Here is a 25,612-nt window from a genome sequence, read left to right as displayed (position 1 = left end):
GCAGATGTCAGCTTTCTTATGATTTTGTTTGTGATCATTGATTCTCATTCTCTAAAGAAAGTTTAATTGAAGAGCAATTTTCAGCTTAGAATAGTAAAATTGAGGCAGTTATAAAAGCGTAAGTATTATGGAAGCCCTTCTATTTGAAGGTTCATTGCATGTGGAGAAACAATAAAGCAATACTGGCTACTCTCTTTAGTGTTTAATGGCAGTTCTTTTTGATGTCTTTTTTTCCATTTAAGCTTTTTTTGCAGGGTGTTGTACCCTATTTGTCTAAAGGAAACGAAAAAGGAGGGTGATGGTTGTATCGTTTAAGCGTGAAGAACTAAGCAGAGATGCTAGAATCCGTCTTTTGATAATTAATATAGGCTCCTAAGGAGAACATTCACAGCACAGAGGGTAGTTGTCTAAAATCAGATATGGTGATTATTTAATGAAAACTGCTTTCTGTGCAAAAAGATAATATCCTGCCTATTTCTTTGTTGCTTTGACCCTTCCAAACAAAAACATAGTAGTCTTTTTTTTCTTTTTTTATTCCTGCTGTTATGAAATCTTTAAAGCTGGTTGTTGCAAAGGTGCAGTGGTGCCTTTCTTTGTCCTAAATAGTTTCTCTTATGGTAGCTGTTTCAGTTAATTTTTTATACCAACTTCAATTTTTTTTCTGAGAAGGCCTAAATTCTCTTTTTCCATTAGCATTTCTGCAAGGGGTTCCTGAGCAACAAATAAAAATTACTGTAGTTTGCAAAGACTTGACAGCCCTGACCCTTCTGGGTACGTTCTGCTGTGGACCACAGTGCAAAAACATTTAAAGCAAGTTTCTTGGGTGTTGGGAATGTCTTTGAATTCTTAGTTAAATCCTAGCAGGATGGAGTTTTGTCTAGACCCTCTTAACACTGTTGTCTTATAAACCTAGAATAATGCACTTTTCAACATAGCAGTGGTGTGATGGTGCTAGTCTGACACAGCAGCAATAGCTTAGTGGTTTATGATGAAATGCTATGTTGTGGCTCAGTAGCAGGGTTTTTGGAACTAAGAAATGGTCTGAAATGTTTATATAATCAGTAATTTTATTCTGAACATTTTTTTGTTCATCAATAGTGAGTTAAATTCAAAACTGCAAGACACCTTGGAACAAATAGAGGTAAGAATTAATATACTGATGTTTAGTATATGTTAATATTTAACGTCTGAGTATGTGCTAGTATTTAATCTCTAAGTACTAGAGCTTTCTAGTAAAGTGTTGGTAGCAATTATAGAATGTGTATGGTCAGCAAACTGGAAGCTGCTGGATAGGACCAGTGCTAAGCTGCTGGAAATAAGACTTGAAAGTCTCTTCTTGAAGGAAGAGACTAAGGCTGGTTTAAGTTCGTAGATAGTATCACAAAAGGAAAGGAATATAAAATGTTAAGTTTCTTCCTGGAAACTGGTGGAAAAAAAGGGAATGCTTTGAACTCCACTACTAGGTAATTTTGAGCTGGAACTTGGCAAACTTTGTGTAGGAAGTCTAGTAATGTAGGTATGTATAATGTGTATGTGATGCATGTAATGCATACACATGTAATGTCTAGCAGGAACCTGAATTAGCTATTTGAGTAGCTGTCTACACCTGTTGTTACATGCTGTTCAGAAAGTCAGACTACCACTTCTTTTATCCTACCTTGTTATTTAATTCCCTGTAAAATTAAAATGTTGTCAATTTCCTTCAGTTATGTCTTTGTACTTCAGCTTTTATGCAAAGCACTTTTTTGTTCCTTTAGTCATTCTCAGATAGTACTTTATTCAGAGCATGTCTGGTTCACAAATGGTGAATGACTGTTTTCTTCCTACATTACCACAGGCCGTGTGAGAATGAGCACTCATTTTTCCCTTGTGAGCAAATACTGATGTTGCTTAAAAAGAGACATGCATTTTTACTTCCTTCCAGTAACAGCTTTGAAGAGCAAATCTGATCTTATCAAAATATGATAAAATGTGCCAAATTGGTTGGTGAAAGCAATTCACAGCTAACTAAATAATCACGCTCAAGATTTTTATTCATTACTTGTGAAATTATAAAAATACTTTCTTCCTGTGAAAATATCTTATTTTTTACTGGAGTTATGCCTGTGCATATGGAAGAAACATAAGTCATCCTGGGGTCCATGGAGTATTGCTGAAAAATACATGGTCTAATTAATATACAATAATATTCTGCTAGTTAGGATTTCCATAATGAGTCTTTCCAATAGTTGAGTGCCTCTACTTAAGTGCATTCCTTTTCCCATTTTTTAAATATTTTTTTAATTTAGGTTTTAATACAGATCTTACTTTTATACTGAGTTACAAATAATGATGGCTTTTACAAATACAGGATGGCTTTAATGGAAGGAACTATTGACAAGTGTAACAGAAAAGATTAATGTTCTCTGTTTAGTTGCTTGTTCTTGGGAGTGGTGGAACTCTTTGGATGACACTGAAGTACTTACGCTGCAAGAAGTAACACTTAAGCACCTCAGAGCAGTCCAGTCACACAAAGTCTTAGTTACTTTACAACCATAATTATCACACTGCTTAAATAAACATCTTCCTCACTTGCTGTTGTTTAAGTAATGCATTACTTGGCCTGTTTTTTGTAGTGTTTAATGCATTTTTTCTTCCATTTTTATAGGAACAACTGGACGTAGCGCTTTCCAAAATATGCAAGAATTTTGATATCAATCATTATACAAAGGTTCAGCAGGCTTACAGGCTGCTTGGAAAAACACAGGTTAGTACTTCTCTTCTGAGGAAATCACAAAGAATAGTCATGTCATAGCATGAAGCTTTGAGTACTGTGATGGAAATTTATTTTCCTAATTGTTGTGGTTTAATCCCAGGTGGCAGCTAAGCCCCACACAGCTGCTTGCTTCTTCGTCCTTGGTGTGATGACAAAGTCAGAGGGCAGGCAGGTGTTCAGTCATCCCCAGCACAGCAGGAATCCATCATGTGTAACAGTGACTTGTGAGGACAAACTTCATCACTCCAGACATCCCCCTGTTCTTGCCCCAGCTTTTATTACTAAGCATGACACCACATGTTGTGGAATTTCCCTCTGGTCAGTTGGGATCAGCTGTCCTGGCTGTGTCTCCTCACAGCTCCTTGTGCACCCCCAGCCCACTCTGGAGGGTTGGGGTGAGAAGCACACCCTGTGTAAGCTCAGCAATGGCTAAAACATCCCTGAATTATCAACACTCTTTTCAGCACAAATCAAAACCATAGCCCATGCCCCATACTAGCTACTGTGAAGAAAATTAACTCTGTTCCAGCCAAAACCAGCACACTAATGCTGGTGGGTCTTGCCAAATATATGTATACAAAGGTTTTTATAATGCTCACGTAATTTAAGAGTATTTGCTAAAGGTAAGCTGTGTGTTACTGCAAAATGTAATTTTTGGACAGGTTATAAGAGTAACAGTTACATATTTCAGCTCTGTTTATACTGCTGTTTGCACTACCCATTCTGTTTGGTCATGTGAATACTATTTTTTATAGCTAAGTCTGTTTTTTGGGGTTGTGCACTACCTCTGCCTTGAGGATTTCCATTTTATATTGTACTGTTAACATGATGGCAATGTAACATGTGAGGAGATATATTTTTGCAGCAAAATACATCCCATGGCATGTCAAACACATACTGTGGACATGTCCTGAAAGTTACATCTGTGTGTGCCTAGAGCATTTTATGTGTATATAAGAGTAGACCTAGGTTCTCCCATAGGATGGAGTTCTCTTCTGTTTGGTGCACTGTCTTGAGGCTTCATATTAGTTTGTTTCTCTGAGGAGGCAATTAGACAGTTTCCTTCAGAAGGTATGAAGTATGGCAGCTAATATCAAGGTCCTGTGGAGTAAGGGGGATAAGGAGACATGAAAGTCTTGGAGGCATGTTTGTCAGTGATCAGTGCTCATAATACAGGCTGAATGTGGCGATGCCAGTGTAACAGGGATTGATTTGCTTAGGGAAGAGATTCCCCCAGAAAGCTTTAGTTGCTAAAGATCAAGTCAAAGCACCTGTCCCCTGGTGAAGACAGGACAAGAACCCAAATAATTTTTTATTATGTTTGGCTTTTTTAATGCTCTTTCCTGATTTCAGGAGAATATCTGATATAAGATTGCCTTTCTTGTTTTAAATTTTTGTTTGTTTGTTTTCCTTCTTTCTAATTAGAACCTTTCTAGCAAAGTTAGGTTCTTTTTTTCTTGGCTTGACTGTAAAACCAGTGGAGGTCTGCAATAGGATAGAAAGGGATTTCTCTTCCATGCTTTGTTAATGTGCAGAACTATTGAGATGCCTAAAGACTGCAACTTAAAATCAGGGGAGAAGTTTAATTAGACTTGTCATTTTTTTAGTGCTCTGTATTCAGTTTCTCATTTACTGAAGAAAAATAAGTACATGACACGTTGAGAAAGGCAGATATTTGTTGGAGAGGAATGAAGTTTCTGACAGAACATATATGTTATTTGTTACTGCATGGTTTTGCTTGTTTTTTCCATTATAGAGAGACTTGGTTTTGGCATTCTTTTTATTACTAGTAAAGTACGTATTTTGAACTTTTCCTGAAAATAATTTAGTTGCATTTTTTATTGAAATCTCTCCCATATTGACTTCTTCTCAGTAAACAAAATGTCAAGGTCCTTCAGTATCTTCAGTACTTTTCATTATTTAATTTGTCATTCTGTTTTCTTTAGCTAATTCGGTTTGGACTACCTGTAGAAAATGGGCTGTTATCAATAGGATTTAAGTAGAATTGCTTCTTCATTTCTTGTGGAGTGGTCGAGTTCTCAGCTTTAGTTGGTAGCTAAAAATGTCAAATAGGAAGTAGTGAAACTGAGCACTTTCAAATCTGCTGATTACATGTGTGTGAAAACAGTGAGAAAATTCAGTTTCTGAAATGAAATAATGTTACTTACAATTTATTAGGAACAGGGACACTGGGGAAATGTCCTGACCTGAAACTCAGACATGATTAGGGCAAAATGAATATGTTACATAGTCATTAGTCCATAGTACATGTTATTTTTCCTTGGAAAAGGTAGTCCTTTTTTTTTAAACAAATGTATTTTTTTTCCCTACCAAAAAGAAGAGTTTTATAGGAAATTTATTTATATGATGTGCATGCCTTTCTGTAATGCTTAATTGTACTTTGGTTCTTCACTCTGGCAAGTGGATGAGGCCTTTGTGATTGTGTTTTTAATTTTAATGATTGCAAAGGCAATATTTTTGATTTAGTTGGCAGTGTTTCCAGTGGGAGAAAGAGCATGAATCCCAACTAATTTATTTTTGACATGTTGTCAGTGATTGGGAGGAGGCTAAATGAGTGAGTAAATTCTATAATTAGCTATATTATATTAATATGTAGTGACAGTGTACAAAAAAAGGTAAAGAGGGAAGATGGCAGAGGAAACTGATTTTACTTGCAATACCTGAACTCTTTTATGAGACCATATTGTAATATTGTCAAGATCTGTGTTAGGTATTTTCGAGACAGAGATTGGAGGACATGCTTACAAGTATTCAGTACTGAAAAAGATGTATGTTAAAAGATGATGGCTAAAATGGCTAAAAGATGGTTTGGCACATGACAAATTGAGTTTTACTGTTTGGTTTTATGTTACTCTATTTCTTTCAGACAGCAATGGACCAGTTACACATGCACTTCACCCAAGCCATTCACAACACTGTGTTTCAAGTAGTCCTTGGGTATGTGGAGCTGTGTGCTGGAAACACAGACACCAAGTTTCAGAAGTTACAGTACAAAGACCTCTGTACAGTATGTAATTCTTGCATATATGTATTATTTTTAATCTGAATTTTTTCACTGTTGTAGGTGTACCTTTTGTCAGTAGGGACTAATTTGTTAACCCTATAGCTGCTCTAGTTTCTTAATACAGCTTATGACTATTTGAGATATTTGTCACTCATAACTTAATGTTGGTTTTGATTGCATAAATCTTAGCACCTTGGAGATTTTGTGCACTCCATCTAACAAATACCAACATTTCAAAATGTGTGTGTCTTCAGTATGATATACTTGTTAGTGGAATAACTGTTATCTTTGAACTTTATTCCAGTGCCTTTAGGAAGTATTCACAATTTCTCTGATACTGCATTTCAGTAAGAACTCCTGTAAAGACTCTAATTTAATTGGTGTCTTCTCATTATTCCTAGCTTTGTATCATTCACTTTTCATTCTCACATGTACTTTTGCACTTTTGATAACAGGATAAGGGACAGCTATAATATTGAGATATGAAAGCCTGATGATAGGCAGATCATGGGCTGGGAATATACATATGTTTTCCTCTACTGCAAATTTTAAGTGCAGTTTCTTGCATATTTTGTAATGTTTTTAGAATGAATGTAGCATTTTTTAATTCACTCTCTTAATTTTTTCACTTGGGATTTTACTGTTACATCCTGAGAAATTTTCTAAAACTTCAGTGATGGGGAAGAAGAATGTGAGGTATTTTAGGTGGTTCTAATGTTGAATTACAATTTGAAATTATGTTTCTATCTTGAATGTTCTTTAGGATGTTGGTTGTCAGTCACAGACGAATCCCTCATACTTCATCAATTTAAGGACCCATCCCATCAGCTGCAATTTATTAAATTGAAATACACTCACAAGGAGATTAAAGTTCATATTCTGGTCCATTTTCTGTTCTTTCCCTTCTCTTATCTCCTGGGATTATACTGCCACTAGTAATCAACACGTCTGCATTGTAAACCATTTCATTGTAAAGAGGTGCCTCTTTGACTTAAAAAGTTTATATTATCTAAGAACCTTCATATAAGTAGAAGTGTGATAAGCAAAATAAATTTATTGGGAATAATTGACTTAAGTGTTCATGAACATAATGAGTAAGTTTCTGGATAGTTGGTATTTCCAATTCACTGAGATGAATTCTAGTTGCAGAAAGCCAGCAAACCCTGATCTGTGTTCTCCAGACTGTAGTCTGGAGTTTCATCTTTCTTCTATAAGCCTTCAGAGTGAGGTTTTATTTTTGTTTCTTAGTTTCTAATGAACTTCTCTTCCAAGGTTGTTTTTTTTTTTTTTTATACTTCTGTATATCCTTCAGTTCATTTCTAACTTGCTGCTAATACTAATGAAAATAAGCCCACTTATTTACACTAAGAAACTACTACTGAGTTGCTTCTGAGCAGTTCGAAAATCCAGGTTGTGTGTTGCTGTTTATCCTTATACTTGAGTGTGTGGAGGAATCTTTCAGGTACTTGGAAATACCACATTTTGTAATACACAGAAGGAGGGTGGCTTTAACTGCATGATTACAAAATTATTACCTCATTATTTCTGTTAGTCTTTACTTATGCAAAGTCTTATTGACATGATGCTTAAGTTAATGTGACCCTGCAATAGCTGGCATTCTGTATAAATGAAGGTACTCAAATGTTGAGATTTTATTCTACTGTGAGTATTGCTGCAATTGCATTGAAATTTACTTTTAAAATTTTTCATTCCTATATTGGTAACCATTAGATATTTAGGGACAGGCTGTAGATGGGAGATTTTGGTCTCACCATGCTGTTCAGTGTTGGTGCCTGTTGTAATACATTTGTGAAATCAGGGTGCTGAATAAGATGAGCTATCATAGCAATTCAGTTTCTAACTTCCTGTAGAAAAAACAGCAGGTTTTCATCTCAAGCATTCATTTGTTGAGGAACAAATTGTTCAAGACTGAAATATGAGCCCATTTTCTCTTCGTTTAGTTGAAGTGAGAGCCCTCGTCAGGCTGCCTATGCTGTTAAGCCAGGATGCCCTTAACTTGTGAAGGGTTATGGAGTACTTACTCTAATTAAGCAAGGGAGTGTAAAATTGAAGTATTCCTTTTGAGGCAGGTATGCTGCTGTGTGTTTCTGAAAATCTGTCAAAATGAACTCATCTAGCTTATTTCCATTGTACATTGGTAGTGAGGGACTATAGTGGCTTTTTTCTTTGTTTTGTTTGCATTTTTTTTGGAAGTCAGATATGGATATTATAATAATGTCAATCTTTAAAAAAAGAGTAATGTTTTCAGAAGTTCTTAAGCCTTTATGAAAGTTAGTGCCTGTCTACTAAGAGTCACTGATTCATTGTTGAGTCTTTCTTTTCTTAGCAATATGCCATGCTTTTTCATGTTTTCTCTTTTTGAATATTTCTGGAGCAGGGCAAAGGTTTGCTGCTTCAGTCTCAAGTTTTAGTTTTCTTTATTCTAGTATAAGCTCAAAGAAATTCAGTTGTTTCCTTACTTTAAATTGAATTATCTTGGTATTTAGTAAGTAATCCTTTCTTCCTGTCCACCTGAAAGTCAATATGTCTTCAAGTATAGTGATTTGCACAAGAAAACTTTAGATTTTAGATACTAAAAGCCCTGAAATCCAGTAAGAATAACATTTCTTGATAAGTTAGTAGAGAAAATTGCTGAATCAGCAACTTTGGGGTTTTTTAAACTACTGTTTTAAAAATCATTTAACCCAATGGGATATTTGCCAGGAAGGCTTCTTTGTACAAAAGTCTGTGTCCTTGAACTGACACATAGGAGTGGCTGCATCCCTCTGATAGTGGGATGGCCTTACTTCTGCATCTCTGTCACTGTAAAATAAACGTAAGAGGTAGTTAGCATACAGGCCAATTGAGAAAATTAAAAACAAGATGCTAACAAAAACACTTTATGCTTTTGGACAGCATTTGATTAGTTGACCAAAATCAGGAATTTGTCACATCTTAAAATACATTTGAAAATGAAACTGATGTATGTCAGCTCAGCTGTATGAATTTAGAGTTTCTTATGGTTTGTGTTGCTGCAGCAAAAAATGAACACCATTTTGAAGTTTCCCAATGCTATTTGTTGTTCTGTAGCACATTACATCAGACAGCTACATTCCATGCCTTGCTGATCTCTGCAAAGCCCTCTGGGAAGTCATGCTCAGTTACTACCGAACGATGCAGTGGCATGAGAACCACGACCAAGATGAGGCAGCAGTTGTGTCTTCTGGTAAGAAACCTCTGGGAACAAAACTTCTGGTATTTGGAAATAACTTTTCTGGTGCTCAAGTTATGAATTTATGTGTTGGTATCTTTGTGTTCTTGACTCAGTGCCTTTAGCATTTTTGCTGATAGTGTGCAGTAAGGACTAAAGCACTCACTGGTTTTTTTTTACTCTTCAGTATAAGATTAATTTTTTAATGAATATTTGTATGTGCCAGTCTTGCAGATATAAATGATTTTATTTCAAACAGTGTTTAGGGGAAATGTCCTTCCCCTATGGTGTGCTATCTTAAAAAAAGATCATTAAAAATATTTTTCAGTAAAAAAAATTATTTTGGATTGCTGGAGCTGTTTTTGAGTTGAAGCCATTGCTTGAGTTGAAAGTTTTTATAGCTGTATCAGATGTAAAATTCAGAGTTGAAATATTTGCTTTTGTGATGTGAAGAAAGATTCTAGAGTTTTGGTTGAATTGCCCATTCTCAGTAATATTTACATTTACAGTTCAAATAAGATAGTTACATTTTCTTCTCTTGTGTCCGTTTTGCTGTGGTTTTTGCAGACATGAAATCAAGCAGGTACCATAAAGAACTTACTTTATGGAAAAATGATCACAGTATACTCCTAATTAAGCCACATATGCACTTATAAACCTCGCTCCCCTTAGAATTGTTACTTGTGATATCCTGAGGAAAGAAAAGAATCTGCACTCTAAAGCCTTCTACAGGAGCCATTAAGCCTAATAAAGTGATCTATACAGTCAGATGCATAATTTTAGATGCACTGCTTTTAAATGCATGCCAGAGTATTTTGGTATGTTTACTACTAGCCTTCTGTTACTCAGTTTTTAATTTTCTGGACATATGGCTTAGCTACAATGTACAGCTGAAATGTAGTGATCTGCTGAATCACTTTTTCAAATACCTCAGTAACGATAAAGCACACAGAAGGGAATTTTAGAAGTGCACCTTAATTTCATAGGGACTGTAAGTATCTACTGGTTGTTTTTTTTTTCTAAAACTCATTACTTATTCTACTAAAATTATTAAAACTGTACATGGAATTCTTATTTCATACTTACTGATTTGATGACTGTGATATGTGGTAAAGTCAAAGAGTAAAATTCCTGTAAAATGGATATGTCTGTCAGAGGGAACGAGGGAGGCAGTTCAGGAGATTATGCTGAAGTTGTTCCTTAAATAAGCCCCACAGACTGGAGCAGCAGATGTACCACTATGTCTGGCTTTTATAGTTTTGGGAACTCATGGCTGTCCCAGTGTTGTCCCAGTTAATCTCAGCACTCTTAGAAAGTACCTTAAATGTGTCAAGGGACTCTTGATCTTAGGGCACAAGTATAACTGTAGAAGTGAGAAGTTGGACTTGAAAGACATTATTTATAAAGCTCTTTATATTTTAATAGTGAAACTTATCCAGAAGAAGTCCTTGGAAAGACAGAATTAATTATATGTTGAACTTGTTTAATCAAACTGAAGATAAAATTAGTGAACTAAAATTATCAACATAACATGAAATGAATGTCGTGTTTATCTATATCTATGTCATATTTAATGAGCTACTGCTTAGTCTATGATTTTGTTATTTGTATGCTAAACAGCAAATTGCTGTAAGATGGGGTTTCATCCCTCTAAATAAACTGCTTACTGGAAAATTTTCCATTACACTGTTTTGTTGTGGTCAGGGCATTGTTTATGTTTTAGTAAAGTATCAAACAGAAAATTAATTTTAAAGGGACCTATGCAGATAATTTTTGTCTTCCCTGCTCAAAGCAAAGTGATCTTCGAAGTCACTCTGGTTTGTGTGAGGGCTTTCCTGGTTCAGCTGGATTTTCACATAGCATGAAATTTACTATAATGTTGGTGTAATTTACATGTATTCGTGAGACAATGATTTAACAGAAGACCTGAAAGTGAGTGGTAAAATGATCACTATAGCTTTTAAACTTCTGATTTCACATGTGTAATCCTAGGGGTAAAAGTTGGTAACAGCTCTAGTATCTATAAAAGATTCAAAGAAAAGCGAGAAGAAAATGATGTAGGATATAAATTCAATTTCAACCATTTTAATTTTCAAAATGTTTCCTTTATAGTTCTCTGTAAATTCTGTGAAAGACCTGCTTAGTATTCAATGAGCGAAGCTAGAAGACAGAGATTTGATTGAGTCCCTTTTTTTGCTTTCCTCTACCGTGCAGGGATTAAACAAAAACCTTTTGTTATGACTGAAAGCTGCCTTTTTGAATTTTGAGAAATACTGAAAAACCTGAAGAATCACTGTATGTAAATCAGGCATCTAGAATAATAACTCCTGAGTGGTTTTGATCCTTATTTTTATGTGTAGTTATGAATATATATGTTCTCTGCCTGTTCCAAATTCCTCAATACAAAATGTGTAAACGCTTGTGCAGTCCTTGACTTTCAAGGAAGTTATCCTAAATTAATGCATTTGCATGTGTGAAATTAGCTGCAGTGCAGTTCATTAAAAGACTAGAAACAAGACCTCTTATCATGGGTGTCCATAAACCAAGACCATTGGGAGAAAGACAGAGAATATTCCATTGGTTTTTTTAGTGAACAATAACATGTGTATTGCAGTATCTGTCCAGCCATTCCTTCATGAATGGCAGTTTGGGAGTACAGGGACTATGATTTTAATCTAGAGAACAGGTCAAGGACACTGACTTGTTTAGCATTGCCTTCAGTCTGCAGATGTTCGAAAGAGAGGAGCTTGTAGAAACACACAAAGAGTGTGATTGCTGGTTTTGTTTCCTTGATAGTCTGGGAAAGGTTAAATCCACTTTGATGTTTTCTGATCATAGAAATTAGATTCTTAGATTCTTTCTGTTTGCGTTTCATTTAATGTTCCATGGAAGATCAGGAAAATGCATTTGTCAGAATTATTGCTTTCAGAAGATGAGCATATTTAGGTACAGTTAGTAAATTTTGATTTATGTAGGCAGTGGGTGATATTTGTTTTGTGATTTTTCTTTCATAAGGAACATTTTTTTGCATGCCTTGCAACAGTAGATATACTATGGAATTATGTTTATGTCTTGTTTGCACATAAAACAGCCTTTTATCATCTTATTTTGAGCTATTAGGGTAGATTCTCAGTTAACTTGCAAAAGCAGTCTCTATGAAGAATATCATAGATAAATGAATATCCCTAATATAAATCCAAATTCTGGACTGTATTTTATTATGTTTTTTAATTTTGATGAGGAGTTATTCAATTCACACTACTAGAGCTTTCACATTCTGGCTGGTTATTGTTCTGGTTCTGTGTTCTTGAGTTCCAACTTTGTGGGCACACTAGCTCAACTAGCTTGCCACTAGTTTTTGGTAGTGTTTGTATGTTCACTGCTGTAATCCCTAGTGTACAGATAAAGCTTTCTCAGTGTTAGGTACTAAGTTCATAATTTAATAACATGTCCAGCCACACCTTATGGCTCCATCTGAAAGAAATCAAGCAAGGCCAGCATCCTTCTCAATTTTCATATTCCCCATGTCTGTTTTTTGAATTTAAATGGAGATACAGATGTAGAAGATAAAATATTTTTGTTCTTCCTGTTAAGCTTATTTAAACATTCTTATAATAGGCAATAGTTTTTATTCTGAGAATCATACGCTGGAAAGGTTCAAACCAGATGGTTGATGAGGAGAAGGATGATGTACATGACACTGTTCTACTTACAAGAAGTCTGGCCTAGGACTGGGAGAATGAGGCACTGATAAGTGGTATTTATAATTGGTGATTGTTACAGAAGGAAATTGCTCACTTGACAGTGAGCACTGGATGATCTGAAGAAGATACAATCAAAACATGGTCAGACTGCTGTGCTCTGTTGTTATTTTGGTTTAATTGAATTGTCAGTGTCCAATAAAATCATAACAATTCCTATTAGTGGATGTTTTTTTCTTTTGTTCTCTTAAATATGTGGTATTTCAGACAATGCTGCAGGGTCTGTTCTGCATACATCTGAAAAGGCTGATAAAAATCTTGTATCCAGTGTCCCATTCCTTACTGCCCTCTTTAGTAAGGTGCTCACAATATTTACATAATGTTCATCTAGACTGCAAGGTCTGGATTAAGAGCAAGTCATGACAAGGCAAGAGCACTTACTTTGTTGATAAAAATTTCTTGGTGCTGACAGATGGATGACATATGTACGCTTATGTTTCTAGACTCTTCTTCAGAAGACAACAAAATTAGACATGAAAAATTGCTCTTTTCTCTAAGGAAGGTGGAGCTAAGCCAGGAGTTTCTCTGGAAAAAGCTGTGAAGCCTAGTAATGAACAACTGCAAGGATCAGTCAGGACTGGCTCCCACTGTGATCCTTGCAGTACATTACTGCCTAAGGAACACTGTTGGGATGGGTGTTTGGTGTGCAGGGGATGAAACTCTCCTGGTCTGCATTTGCACGTAATGCTTACATGCTTATATATGCGTTATTCGTTTCTGTTCAAAAGTTTAGAGAAAAGTAGCTCTTCTGGAGTTTGTATAATAATAATATGTCAATAGCTAAGGAAATGTAATTCTGTGTAGGATAACTTTCAAAGCTTTTGGAAATACTTATAATGCCTTTAACCTGAAGTTTCAGATGGCAACAATGTGATTGGAACTGAAGAGAACAGTTTTGACCGCAACTATGTAAAAAAGAAGTTGGAGCATGGGCTTTCACGAATATGGCAGGTATGGGTTTTGAATTTTGTTTCCCCCTAGGTATTTATTCCCCCTTGTTCCACCTCTCCAGTATTAATTATGGTTATATTTGTACTAATGTTCTTAAAGAAATGTCTCCAGATTTTTTTTAAGTGACCACAGAAATTAATTTCTATGACTCAGTGGTTGCAATGCTTCCAAATTCAGTCAAGATACCAAAACATAGTAATAGGACTTTTAGTCTGATCCCATTTCTTTCAACCTGTGTGCTGCCACACAGTCTATTTTCCTCTCATGTGCTTTTCTCTGTATACTGCTTTATATTTCTGGTATAACCATAGCTCTGGAGAACCTGGAGCCTTTTGAACCTGGCTGGTTTCATGGTATTCCTGGTGTGATTGCTTGATCAGTTTGGAGTGTAGTGTCACCCAAAATGTATGATGAAAAAGCTGAGTTCTGTTTTTTATTGACAACAAAGCATCTAGGATTGACTCTGTCTGTGTTATAGAGTGCTAAAGAAACTGATTATAAAATTGATTTAGAGAAATTACCCATGTTACAGAAAGTGAAATTCTATTCTTAGTCTCAAAAAAAGAATTTATTTGTAAGTGCAAGCAGCCAACAAGTGTTAATGAGCCAGGCATCCAAGCCTTCACTTTTCTTCAGTGTATTAACTATACTTGTTAAAAACTTGTTTGTGTTTTGTAGGACGTTCAGTTGAAAGTGAAAACATATCTTCTGGGAACAGATCTGTCTAACTTCAAATATGATGACTTCATATTTGTACTTGATGTTATCAGCAGGTATGCTGGTGTGGTTGTAAGAGCTTTAAGTACATGTCCACAGATGAGCTCTGATCAGATACCACTGTTGATTAAGGCTGATACTTGCATTTTGATGCCAATTTCATTCAAATGTGCTGATAGCTTGAAGAGCAATTCTATATGTGAGAGTTTATGAGGATGTATTTAGGAGAGGTAGTATGAACCGTTTTGCTGCTTAAGTGTGATATGATTTCAGTATTGTCTCCTTTTAAGATATGGACTGTGCAGGCCTAGTAATTTTTTTTCTAAGAGCTTTTAAAGGGTGTCTGAGTCAAGCAGAAAAATACTGTGGTACTGCCAGCCTGTACAATATTATATCCTTCTGTTGTGACAATAAAATGGCACATTGAGACTATGAACTGACAGCTCTTAAAAATACATTTATTTTGCTTATGGCTCTTTGTCTCTATGCATATGGCACACAATGGTAGGATTTGAATTTTGTGAAATGCAGCCTTAACGTTGCAATGTAACATTGGTACTCTGTGTTTATGAAGATAAATCTACACTCACAGTTAGAACAGCAGTATTAAGAAATCAATAAATATGTCTAAATTTTGTTTTATTACTTTAGGCTGATGCAGGTTGGAGAAGAATTTTGTGGCAGTAAGTCTGAAGTTTTGCAAGAATCTATCAGAAAACAAAGTGTTAACTATTTCAAAACATACCACAGGTGAGACTATTATATGTGCAGTAGATGATTCTAATGCCATTTATTGTTGTTGGGTAAACAGATTCCTTTCCAAAGGAATTCCACTGCATCATGCATGCATTGAGGTTGACTGTAGAGTATATTTCCTGATGAGAATAAGGTCTCTGAACTCTGGAGAAGGGGAGAGGATAGAGAAGCCTTGGCTTCCACTGTATTTGTGGAAAACTGTAGTTCTGCAGCAGGCAAGTCAGATAAAGACAAACAACTTTTTAATGTAGAGTTTCAGTTGTTTTTTAGGTTGTCTCTTGTCTCCTGGCATCCTGGGAAGGAATGCCTCTGAAGTCCGTACTTTGTAGCAAAATTGTGTCTTCTTTTTCAATGCAATTGCTTTAGAAGACTCATTATATATTGCTATGAAATGTTTTTTCAATATGCAATTCTGTTTTGAATCAAGTAAGATATTTAGGACTGAGTCCATCTTTTTGAGTCATGTCTTCATGGCTTGTTCGTTGGCAGGATGTAATTCATTTCAGTCAGCTCTAATGTCATATCCCATGAGGCCAGTCATGTGTTGTCATGGACAGGCATTCTCGGGACTGAGGTGTGATATATGGCTATAACAGCATCAAGACTTATCTTTCTGTTTGTTTTAATTGTCTTGATTTTAGAAATGTTTTGGTTTGGGTGATTGACAACTTTTTAATTCTAGTCATCTAGCATTATATTCTTTCTGGGTGTAAAACCTAAGATATGAGAAGAAATACAGCCTTCCATGCTCTAGGAAATGCCTACTTTCCTAGTCTTGATCTATTGTCCTCTTGTTTGGGAGCTATCATACAAGTAATACATCCAGAGCCATTTGAAAAGTCAGAGACTTTCTGCCTAAAGTCCATGAAGTATGAAAATTAGGGCAGGAGAACATGAAACAGTGCCTAAATTCAGAAGATGAGAATGTGGTTTGGAATTTCTTCCAGCTTTGGTAGTTTGTAGCTAGGAATTCTTTCTTGTCATTTGATGAAGACCTCAGTTCCAGTTGTCTGAAAAACTTGAGCTTTAATCAGATCCACATTATGTCTTGTCAGGAGATGCCACCTGTTTATTTCTTGAAATTTTTCTGAATCCTAGACAGAATTTTGTGAACTGATTTTGGTCTAACTAACCATCTTTTACTACACTGACTTACCACATAATGCCTTGTTGGGTCAAGTAAACATAATTTTGACTGTTACAGTTCTGTGTATGTTTAACAGCTTTAAGTAATTACAGGCAAATTTTCTGAATTATTTTTTAGCAAAAAAAAGGTTAAGGAACACTGCTGGAATATGGATAGAAATATAAATTTTTTGTAATAACTTGTGTTTTTTAAGATAATGTAATTCTTGTGAAAATAAAATTAAATATTTATTGACATCAATTAAATTATATGAGAACTTTTAATAATTTCTATGTGTTTTATGCTGCATGGGTATTGTGAAGATTAATTGGCTGATGTTTTCATTCTCAGAAGAAAAAACATTAAAAACCCTGTCACACAGCTATATCCCCTAGGTTGTTTTATATAAAGCTTTACGCATCTTGCCTTTTCAGATCAAACTAATGTGGCTCTCACTTCTCTTGGGCATTTAATTGGAGGGGGAAAAAAAAAGCAGCAGTGCTTTTAAGGATGCATTAGTACATGAAAGCTGAATGAATGCTTAGAGTCCGGGAGTAATCAGTTCTTTGTGTAGTTTGACATACGTAGCCTCCTGGGCAGTGTGATGTTATAGAGCACTGCCAATATAGAGAAAATATTTAAAGGAATTGGCTGTGTGATTCAAAAAGCATAGGAGAGAACATAGTACTAGAGCATACAGGAAGCCTTTTTTTGGTTGCAATTGATTGTTCTGATAAATCAGAATGGGCTTTTGGCAAAAGCATCAGTAAGGTGATTTTTGAAATGCAATTTGCTTTTGTACTGATACACTTGTAAAAAAGTGTGTCTGATACAATTAAGCTTTTCAGAGAATGAATGCATCAGGTCTTCATGCATTCCCCTTTCTAGATGTGTATGTTGGTAAAAATTAAGAGGATTTGTTCAAGTACTCTGTTAGAGCTTCAGATTCTAAATGCTGCAAAACCTGTTGTGTGGCTTTTGAATATTTGCTTTTCTATGACTTTCACCTCAGTCTCCCTCACAAACACTTTTAATCTCTAATGCTGGTTTTCACAGCATCTCTGTCTGTTTTTTCTGTTGGCTTTACTGTGAGAAGATCTGCAAGGTATGGGTGCTCAATGCCCTGAAAATAGCACTTAAAGTCCATTTGTATTTAACTGAGGAATTTAAATAGACACAGCAAACTGTAGTCAGAATTCAACATATTGCTTATCTCATCATGGCAAGCAAATTTTAATTGTTGTGATGGTTGTAGTTTATTACTGAAATTATGGTATTCCTAGAATATTTTATTGCCTAATTAGAAACCCAGTGCATAATTTACCAACTGTTACTTGTTAAACAAAACAATATGCCCTATATTAAGAGGAAAATATAGAGCAATATGATCCCAAAAAACATTCATTGTTGTCTTTTCCTATATGTTCCATTTATGTGACAAATTTTTTTTCTTTATCAAAGATGTTTCTGCTTATGACAGAGTGGAGGCTTTTCTGGTGATTAAAAGCAACAGAAGAAATGCAGAGATGTAATGGCTTGATTACTTTTCCTTATTACTGTATTACTGATACCAAAGTAAAATTAAGCTGTGAGGAAAATTAGAGACTAATAGCCATTTAAGTTTTATCTTTGAAAGGCTGGTATGTCTGTAGAATATTATTTCTTTCCACTTGCTTTTGCTCTCTGTTGGCTTCAGTGTGTTTGAAAGAAGCATATGTCTTATGTGGGCTCTCAGAAGCTGTTGTGGTGCTAGTGGAGAGTTTGTGTATATTATATTGTTTTCTACAGTTTACAGAGGAAGAAGATCCAGTATTTCTGCATAATTGTAGGTGTCCCTCTATAATTTGTAATAGTTTTGACTAAAAGAACTAGTTTACAGATTTATGGAGATAGTCTCAAAGAATATCTTTCTGCAGAGATGTCATAAAAAATACACTGCTTTGGTAGCCACAGCTTTTGAGTATTTTGTCGGTTGGAAGCATTGCTTAAATACTTGTTTTAAAGTGTAACTTTTTGTTCAGTTTTAGAATTACTTCACTGCAGAAGTGAAGTAATTGCCAATTTTGTGATTTACTCTTTCTGCCAATTAAGAGTATTCATTTGTGTTTCAGAACCCGTCTTGAAGAGCTAAGAATGTTTTTGGAGAATGAGACCTGGGAACTTTGTCCTGTTAAATCAAGCTTTAGTATTTTGCAGCTTCATGTACGTTCTATGGATAAAATGCACAAGTGTATTATTACTTTAATAACTAAGAGTTGCGGTGTTCTAAGAAGTAGTAAGATCCATGAACTACTGTACAAATGTTTTCAATTGCTTCTAAAAGCTCCTCGGTTTTACTTCATGATATTAGAAACTTAGGAGTTTTGAAAGAGTAGTGTTTCTTTTTCAGGCAGGCAGAGGTTTTTATGGAAGATGCTAGAGTTGTAAGCATAATGTTAGCCTTTATTTTTCCTGTTTCAATGTACTGGTAATGTGTCTGTTTTTAATTTCTAAATTATTTATCTGACAGTAAGATGCTAAAACATGAGTGCCTGAAAATAGTTGCATGAGCACTCACTGGCTTGTACCAACTTGGCATCTGTTTCTGGAAACATAGGTCATACCGCCTCATTTGGACAGGAAAAAAAAATATTCTTCTGTGGTGAAGTCCAACTGAAAGCAAGTAATTACTGTACTTACCTTCTAATCATCCGAAGTGATTTTTTTATTTTATAGCATGTGGTGGATGAAATTAACTTGTTCTGCCAAATAAAACATAGTGCCTGTGATTAAAGCTATGAGTGAAGTTCAGAAATGTTTTAGCACACCAGTGTTGAGCAAGATCATTTTGCAGCCTCTGTGGAGTTAACTGTAGAAGTAAGCAATAGGCTACTGGGTCACTAAAAGTATGGAGGATAAGGAAGGGAGGACTCTCAGCAGCATCCAGCAGCAAAAGAAATAATATTTTTAATAAAGAAATGGGATTCTAAATCCCTACATACTGCTCAAGGGACTGGAGCAGCAGAAAATGGCAGAAAGTTACTGATTTGTTTAAGCAAACAGAAATCGAACATTGTAGTCCTTTTAGCTGCATGTGTTTTAATGTTTGAACCTTTAGTTAAATGAAAATGTACATTTTACCGTTATGAGTGTTGATAGCTAGAGTTTAATAGGTAAAAATGGTATGTCATCTGAGATATGATGTGTTTGGTTAGGAAAAAAAAATACACCTTTTGGATCCTACTTGGTCCATACACTTGCAAAAGTTTGTGCACTCACCCAGTGATCAGAAACTGTGTAGTGGGTTTGAGAAGTAAAAAATCTCGACAATTTTTAAAAAATAAAATATCAACAAGAAAATTTCAGCTTTAGTAAATTGCTAGGTAACTTGTGTAAAGAGAACCGCATTTCTGGATGGAATTTTAGTCTTTTTTATCTCCTTAATTCGTGAAATAAAAGCCACAGTTAGTTTTCACCTAGTTTGAGACAGTAAATACTTTCAGAATGTAGATGTATTGCATGTTGTAGCAGAAAACTCCTAAAAGTACATAAACAAACAGCATAAGGTTGTCACTTTTGAGGTTAACTTGAGCCAGTGTGAAAAGCATGTTTAAATAAGCAGCAAACTTTGGCTAAAAGTTAATTGTCCACAAGTTTGTTGTTATCCTTTGTTTTTATGGAACTGGAGTCATAATAATATTGAAAATGCCTGATGAAAACATGATTTCTTTCTGTTGAAAGGAATTTAAGTTCCTGGAGCAGTCGCGTTCCCCGTCCGTGTCGCCGAGTAAGCAGCCTGCCTCTGCAGTTGCGTCGGCGGTGACGCTGTTTGAGCAGTACTGCGCCGGAGGAAACCCCTTCGAAATCCAGGCCGACAGCAAAGATGATGAGACAGAAGACGTGTTAGCTTCCAATGGGGTATGGAGTGTTTCAGGAAAAAAAAATCAAATAATGCTTTCAGTAAATGATGATTTATTTTGTGAGGCAATGATTGTAAAGTGTCTTACTACAAGATTCTGTTGCCTGCAATACTGTGCTGCTCTGCTTTTACAAGTGCCAGAAACCCAGGCTTCCTGTTTAAAGTTCAGTTTGTTTTGCACTAAATGAGCATTTTTTTTCCACTCAAGTCAAGTATTCCTGAAGGTTAGCAAGACATGTTCCACCTAAATTAGTATTTTTCCAGGGATTGAAGTTAGCTTTCGTTGTGGAGGTAATTTTATCATTTTACGACTTGCTTTCTGGCTTCATAGGAAAGAATCGTTGTGGGTTGCTCCTTATGTTGTCTTTGATCACTCCTATGTGATTTGCCATGGAAAGATAGATAACCTACTTAAATAATGCAGGATAAAATTTTTACTAAGGTTTTGTGTTTCAGTGTCTTGACTGACTGGTTAAGGTGGAGGCACCTTTTAGCACTGAAAATTGGAGTTATTTCAGATGGAGGTTGCAAAATTTTGTTTCCAGAGAATATAGACATGTTGCCAAATATAGAAAGAAGTAGCACGATAAGGACATAAACATTTAATTTACTTGTCAGTTTATCTGTAGGCTTGGAAGACTTGTCAGGATTTATTTTGAGAATTTTCAAGTCTTTTCAAGTGCTTAGATGTTGCAAAATGGGGCCCGTGGACCCAATTAGCTCAGCTCTGTGTCTTGAGCTTTGGTGAGATGCTTTATGCCCCTTTTCTGTAGCTTCTTAAAATGTGTCCGTTGTGATACAGTTAACTTCCAGTATTGTAACACTCTCCAGCTTTGATGAATCTTACAGCTTCCTGTGAGTTGGTTTGAGTGGATTGCCTTAACACTTTAACTTGTTATTGCTACAGGATACCTGAATTCGTTTTACCACTTCAAAATTTTACTGCAGACTGTGTATGTTCAAAATAGATTTATAAAGTCTCTTCAGATTGAGGTCACTATTTAATAGTTGTGGTTTAATGCATATTTTAAAATACAAATGCATTTATCCTATAAATAGCTGTTCCAGATCAGTAATAGCATTAGATTGAAGGAGACTTAATAAAAGTGTTTTTCCATGTTAAAAAAATAAATTCTCAAAATCCCTCTTATTCTATGATGTTAAGGCATTTAATTAATGTCAACTGACAGATTCTTACATCAATATGAATTGTAGTTAACAATTTGTGGTAAATTTATCTTTTTACTGTCACTAAGTTTTAATCACATCAGCACGTTATTAATGCATAATAAGTGGTGGTAATTCTTTGTGCTAATGTTCCAGCCAAGTTAGTTAAATTGTGGTTCTTTTTGTCTTTAGTTAAGGCTGACCTCGGCTTATTTTGAAATAAACTGAGCTGCTGTCTTTACAACTTTCCTTTGTCTAAAATGTTCATGATGCAGATATTTTGCCTGGGAGTACTAATGGTCTAAACATTTCTTTCAAGTGTCTCATACTACATTCTTTTTTTCCACCTGAGCTGTTTTTGTTTTGAATTTGTACTGTGGGGTTCTTGCTTTTATACATTGTGCTAGCCTTGAAAACTCTCAGCAACTTGGGGGCCAAGGCACGTGTGACTGAAAAAATACATGTCCTAGTGTGTTTTGGCTGCTATTTCTTAAGTATCCTGGAGCCAGAGTGTGTTACCTGTGTCACTGTGTGATTACAGTAGCTTCAAAGCAGTCTGTGTATTAAGGAAAAGTTTCTCTCTTCAAATGCAGGTGCATTCTGCGTAGCTACAAGTTATTTTTTTGGTATTGGGTTATTTTCTTAGTTAAATGTGTGCAATATAAAGAAGTATTTTTGTGAAGCAATAGTTTAGTTCTTTTTGCAATAATAATTAGCTATTATGCAATGCCAGGGCTTTTTCTTTTCTTTTTTTTTAATTTTTTTTACTGCCACTGTAGGGATGAATTTTGAGGATTTATTACTGTTTTTTTTCAGATTATAAGAAAATAATAAAAGCTCAAATATGTGGATACTTTATACATCAACTAGAAAGCAATACAAATTATTGGTAGCTGAAATAGAATGATGCAGGTATTTAACTAATCAACATAATATAATTTGCCTGCTGCATTTTTAAAGAACATTGACAGCAGCCTTTCAACCAGCAAAGTTATTTGTATCTCAATCAAGGTAAAAGCCAAAAAGTGACCCAAGTGCAACATTAAATGGGTGATAATATTATAAGAAAAAGAATGGTAGTCAATTTATTTATTTATTTATTTTTTACCAGTATGAATCAGATGAACAAGAAAAAAGTGCATATCAAGAGTATGATAGTGACAGTGATGTTCCTGAGGAGTTGAAAAGAGATTATGTGGATGAGCAGACAGGAGATGCCCCAATAAAAAGGTAAGTAGGCTGTGTGGGTCCTTGGTCTAATTCACATGCTTTTCATTTCAGTATTCTAATTAGTTCAGTTTCTGTAATCTACAACTGTGGAATAATAATCAAATAAACATTATGCTGCCTGCACAGTTAGAAGGCTCAGCACTTAGATCTCCAGAGTGGGGAGGAACATTAAACCACTCATGATTATTGCAGAGAAAACCTGAAGAAAGGAACATATTGAAAACAAATAAAGGATCTCTGAAGCAGGTAGTGGAAAACTGATTAGTAAGGACTAGATGTTAACTGAAGATCCTTCTATAGCAGCTCTTGTGTATATGTGTATTTTCTGTTGTTTCAAAAATTTGCAGACAAATGCTTTGAGTTTTGGGCTTCTGCTTCTGCAGAACAATAAACTTCTACAGGTTAAGAAAAAAAATAAGATTATTCCATAGCTTGAAGATGGTACTTTTGAATTTTAAATTCTCTTTTTCTTTAATGCACACATAGACACATATAAATGAATATACATATTCTATTTCGATGTATATAAAAAAGTATTTTATTTATATATTCATATTAAAAAAGCCAACTTTGTGTCCTCTAAAAGGGTCTGAAAACAAGTTTCTGTCTAGGACACTGTACAACTTAGATGTGCATTCAGACTTTGTGAAGCAGGCTAACATTTTTTTATGTAGGGTTTGCAGGACAAGTAGAATGCCATCGCTTGGATCAAAGCAGAGTAGCAGAGTAGTTACAAAATAACTTTTTAGGATAAAATATTGTTAGCATGATTCTTTCTATAAGGTATACCATGTAAACTGCCTCCTTTCATAGAAGTGGTGGAGATATACTTAAAAATAATTTAATTGGAGCAAACAAGAGTTGCTGTCCATAGGTTTGTACTGTGAAATTGAAATTTTTGGAAGAATGTAATTTTGAGGTATGGCAGCTGTCAGAGGGTTTGGCAGCTGTCAGAGGGTTTATCTGAAAGAAAATTAAAATGTATCTAGTTGGATAAATATCGAGTCCAACTTTCTGACTCTTTCAGGACTAAAATTTATGAAAAAGTTAATGACTTTTTTAGTTTCACCTTCCTCAAAATTGCTTCTATTTCTAGGTAGTAACTTTCAGCTGTAGCTGGCAAATCTGCCTCTGTTTTGTTGTGACTTGTGTTGCTTTTATTCTCTTAATGAATTATGAATTTGATTCAGAGTGACTAAAATGACTGTTGGGGCAAGACAGAGGCCAATAACTCCAGTATTAGAATAAAAGTCAAAATTCTTTCTCTAGCACAATTCTATGTGAATTAGATCAGGCTTCTTTCTTAAATGTTAGAATCCTAACCTTGTTGTGCTTTGGCATAAATAAAACTCTACACTGGAAGGCATACTGTCATGTGAAAGAACGGGGGAGGAATAATACATTTTCCACTAAATTTCCATTGTATGTCTTTGAATGTTTTCATATTTGCTGTATTTTTTTTTTTTTAAGTGTTTCTCGAGAAACTCTGAGGAGCAGAAAGAGATCAGATTATAACCTCAATAAAGTGAATGCACCTATTCTAACCAACACTACACTGAATGTAATAAGGCTAGTTGGTATGTAGAATAATTGTTTTTTATAAGTGTTTTTGATTTTTCTGCAAACTTACGGATTATAGCAAATATGTTAAATGATATTTAAGACCCTAAAGAATATACCTAGTTGGACGCTATTTCTGCTCTTTGAAAATATTAATAAAATAGAAATAAAACACTAAAAAAATATTAAATTAAATAGACAAATTTGTTTATATCTTGTGAGTTATTTTTACTTGGAAAATTAATCTGCATGCATATGTTGGTTTTAACCAGTAATGGTAGTTTATTTGTTTGAAATATTGAATGTGTTAGAAGAGTGGATATAGCAAGCAAAAAGATTAATGCTCTATGTTGCTGATGTATTTTATGAAATGATTTCAAGTAGAATAGTTGCAAAAATAAGAACTTTAGAACTATTTTTTTTTTGTGTTTCATTATTCAAATTCTCACAGTCAGAATAACTGTTTCTACTACAGAGTAATCAACTAGAAGAAAAGAGCTCTCATACATGCTAGCAATCCCTAGGGAGTTTAGGGAATTTCTGTCGCTGCAGGGTCATCAAGATGTGACTGGTCAGGCTGCTGAGCAGCCTTGTGTCTTTAGGCCTGCTCTGAGCAGGAGGTTGCACTAGGCCACTTCTTGAGGTCTTTCCTTGCCAGACTTTTCTGTGAAAACACTGGCCTCCAATTCTAGATGTGATGGGATTGATTTTCTGTGATCATGACTTCTGTGTGATGATCTAGATAATTTTACGATAGCAATTTTCTGCTACTGACTTCTGTTTTATTTATAGGGAATGGGGAAGTAACTGCCTAAATATATCTGAGTAGGCAGGAGATAGAGGAATTCTGTATGTGTTGCATTAATGAGGTTTGCCTTCAACGTTTGAAAATGATTGTTGCAGAAGTTTACTCCAACACCTGGTTAGCACTTTTTGCTGTCTTCAAGGGCAGCATAAAAGTCAGGAATTAATTTTCTAAATCTTGTTGGCAGATTTGCTAAAACCTTTCTTTTCCTTAAGCATTCACAATATAGACCTGAAATGAGAGTTCATTCAGTTGTAACTTTTCTGTGATAGATCTGTGACTTAGGCTGGAGAGATTTGTTTGCTCTTTCTGCTATAAGGTTTTGCTCTGAGAAAATGGAGGATTGAATATAGATACCACTCATGGCACTTTCATGCAAACTCCAGCCTCTGTCCCTGCCATGAAACACTGTACCAGTACGAGAGGCAGTAGTTCTGATTTTCCAATTTTACGTAAGGAATCCTATTTGAGGATTATGTTGATAACCCCAAAATTAAACATTATTTTTAAAGCTCATATGTATGCTTTCATCTCCTTCTGGAATTATTATTAATTTGAAAATTTCCTGCTGTTTGGGGTGTTTTATATTGTTTTGGTAATGAGTGATAGTAGTGTTATTTAAAACATGGAATTTACGATAGCAATTTTCT

At 35.1% G+C, this 25,612-nt stretch overlaps 1 protein-coding gene across 1 annotated transcript in view; it reads left to right on the top strand.

The window, feature by feature from the left end:
• The window catches only part of VPS50 (VPS50 subunit of EARP/GARPII complex), an 80,086-nt gene that overhangs the window by 21,396 nt on the left and 33,078 nt on the right, over positions 1 to 25,612 (top strand). Inside the window, exons 10-20 of the mRNA XM_041408816.1 lie at positions 1,099 to 1,141; positions 2,648 to 2,746; positions 5,643 to 5,783; positions 8,871 to 9,006; positions 13,606 to 13,703; positions 14,382 to 14,476; positions 15,072 to 15,170; positions 18,414 to 18,504; positions 20,023 to 20,199; positions 22,479 to 22,597; positions 24,068 to 24,174. Coding sequence (XP_041264750.1) covers positions 1,099 to 1,141; positions 2,648 to 2,746; positions 5,643 to 5,783; positions 8,871 to 9,006; positions 13,606 to 13,703; positions 14,382 to 14,476; positions 15,072 to 15,170; positions 18,414 to 18,504; positions 20,023 to 20,199; positions 22,479 to 22,597; positions 24,068 to 24,174 — 1,205 coding nt within the window. The remainder of the gene's footprint in view (positions 1 to 1,098; positions 1,142 to 2,647; positions 2,747 to 5,642; positions 5,784 to 8,870; positions 9,007 to 13,605; positions 13,704 to 14,381; positions 14,477 to 15,071; positions 15,171 to 18,413; positions 18,505 to 20,022; positions 20,200 to 22,478; positions 22,598 to 24,067; positions 24,175 to 25,612) is intronic.

This window comes from Onychostruthus taczanowskii, unplaced genomic scaffold, assembly GCF_017590055.1.
Source record: "Onychostruthus taczanowskii isolate IOZ18803 unplaced genomic scaffold, ASM1759005v1 scaffold3, whole genome shotgun sequence".
NCBI classification, from domain to species: Eukaryota; Metazoa; Chordata; class Aves; order Passeriformes; family Passeridae; genus Onychostruthus; species Onychostruthus taczanowskii.
Note: the sequence above shows the minus strand (reverse complement) of the source record. Positions and strands in the feature narration are given on the sequence as shown.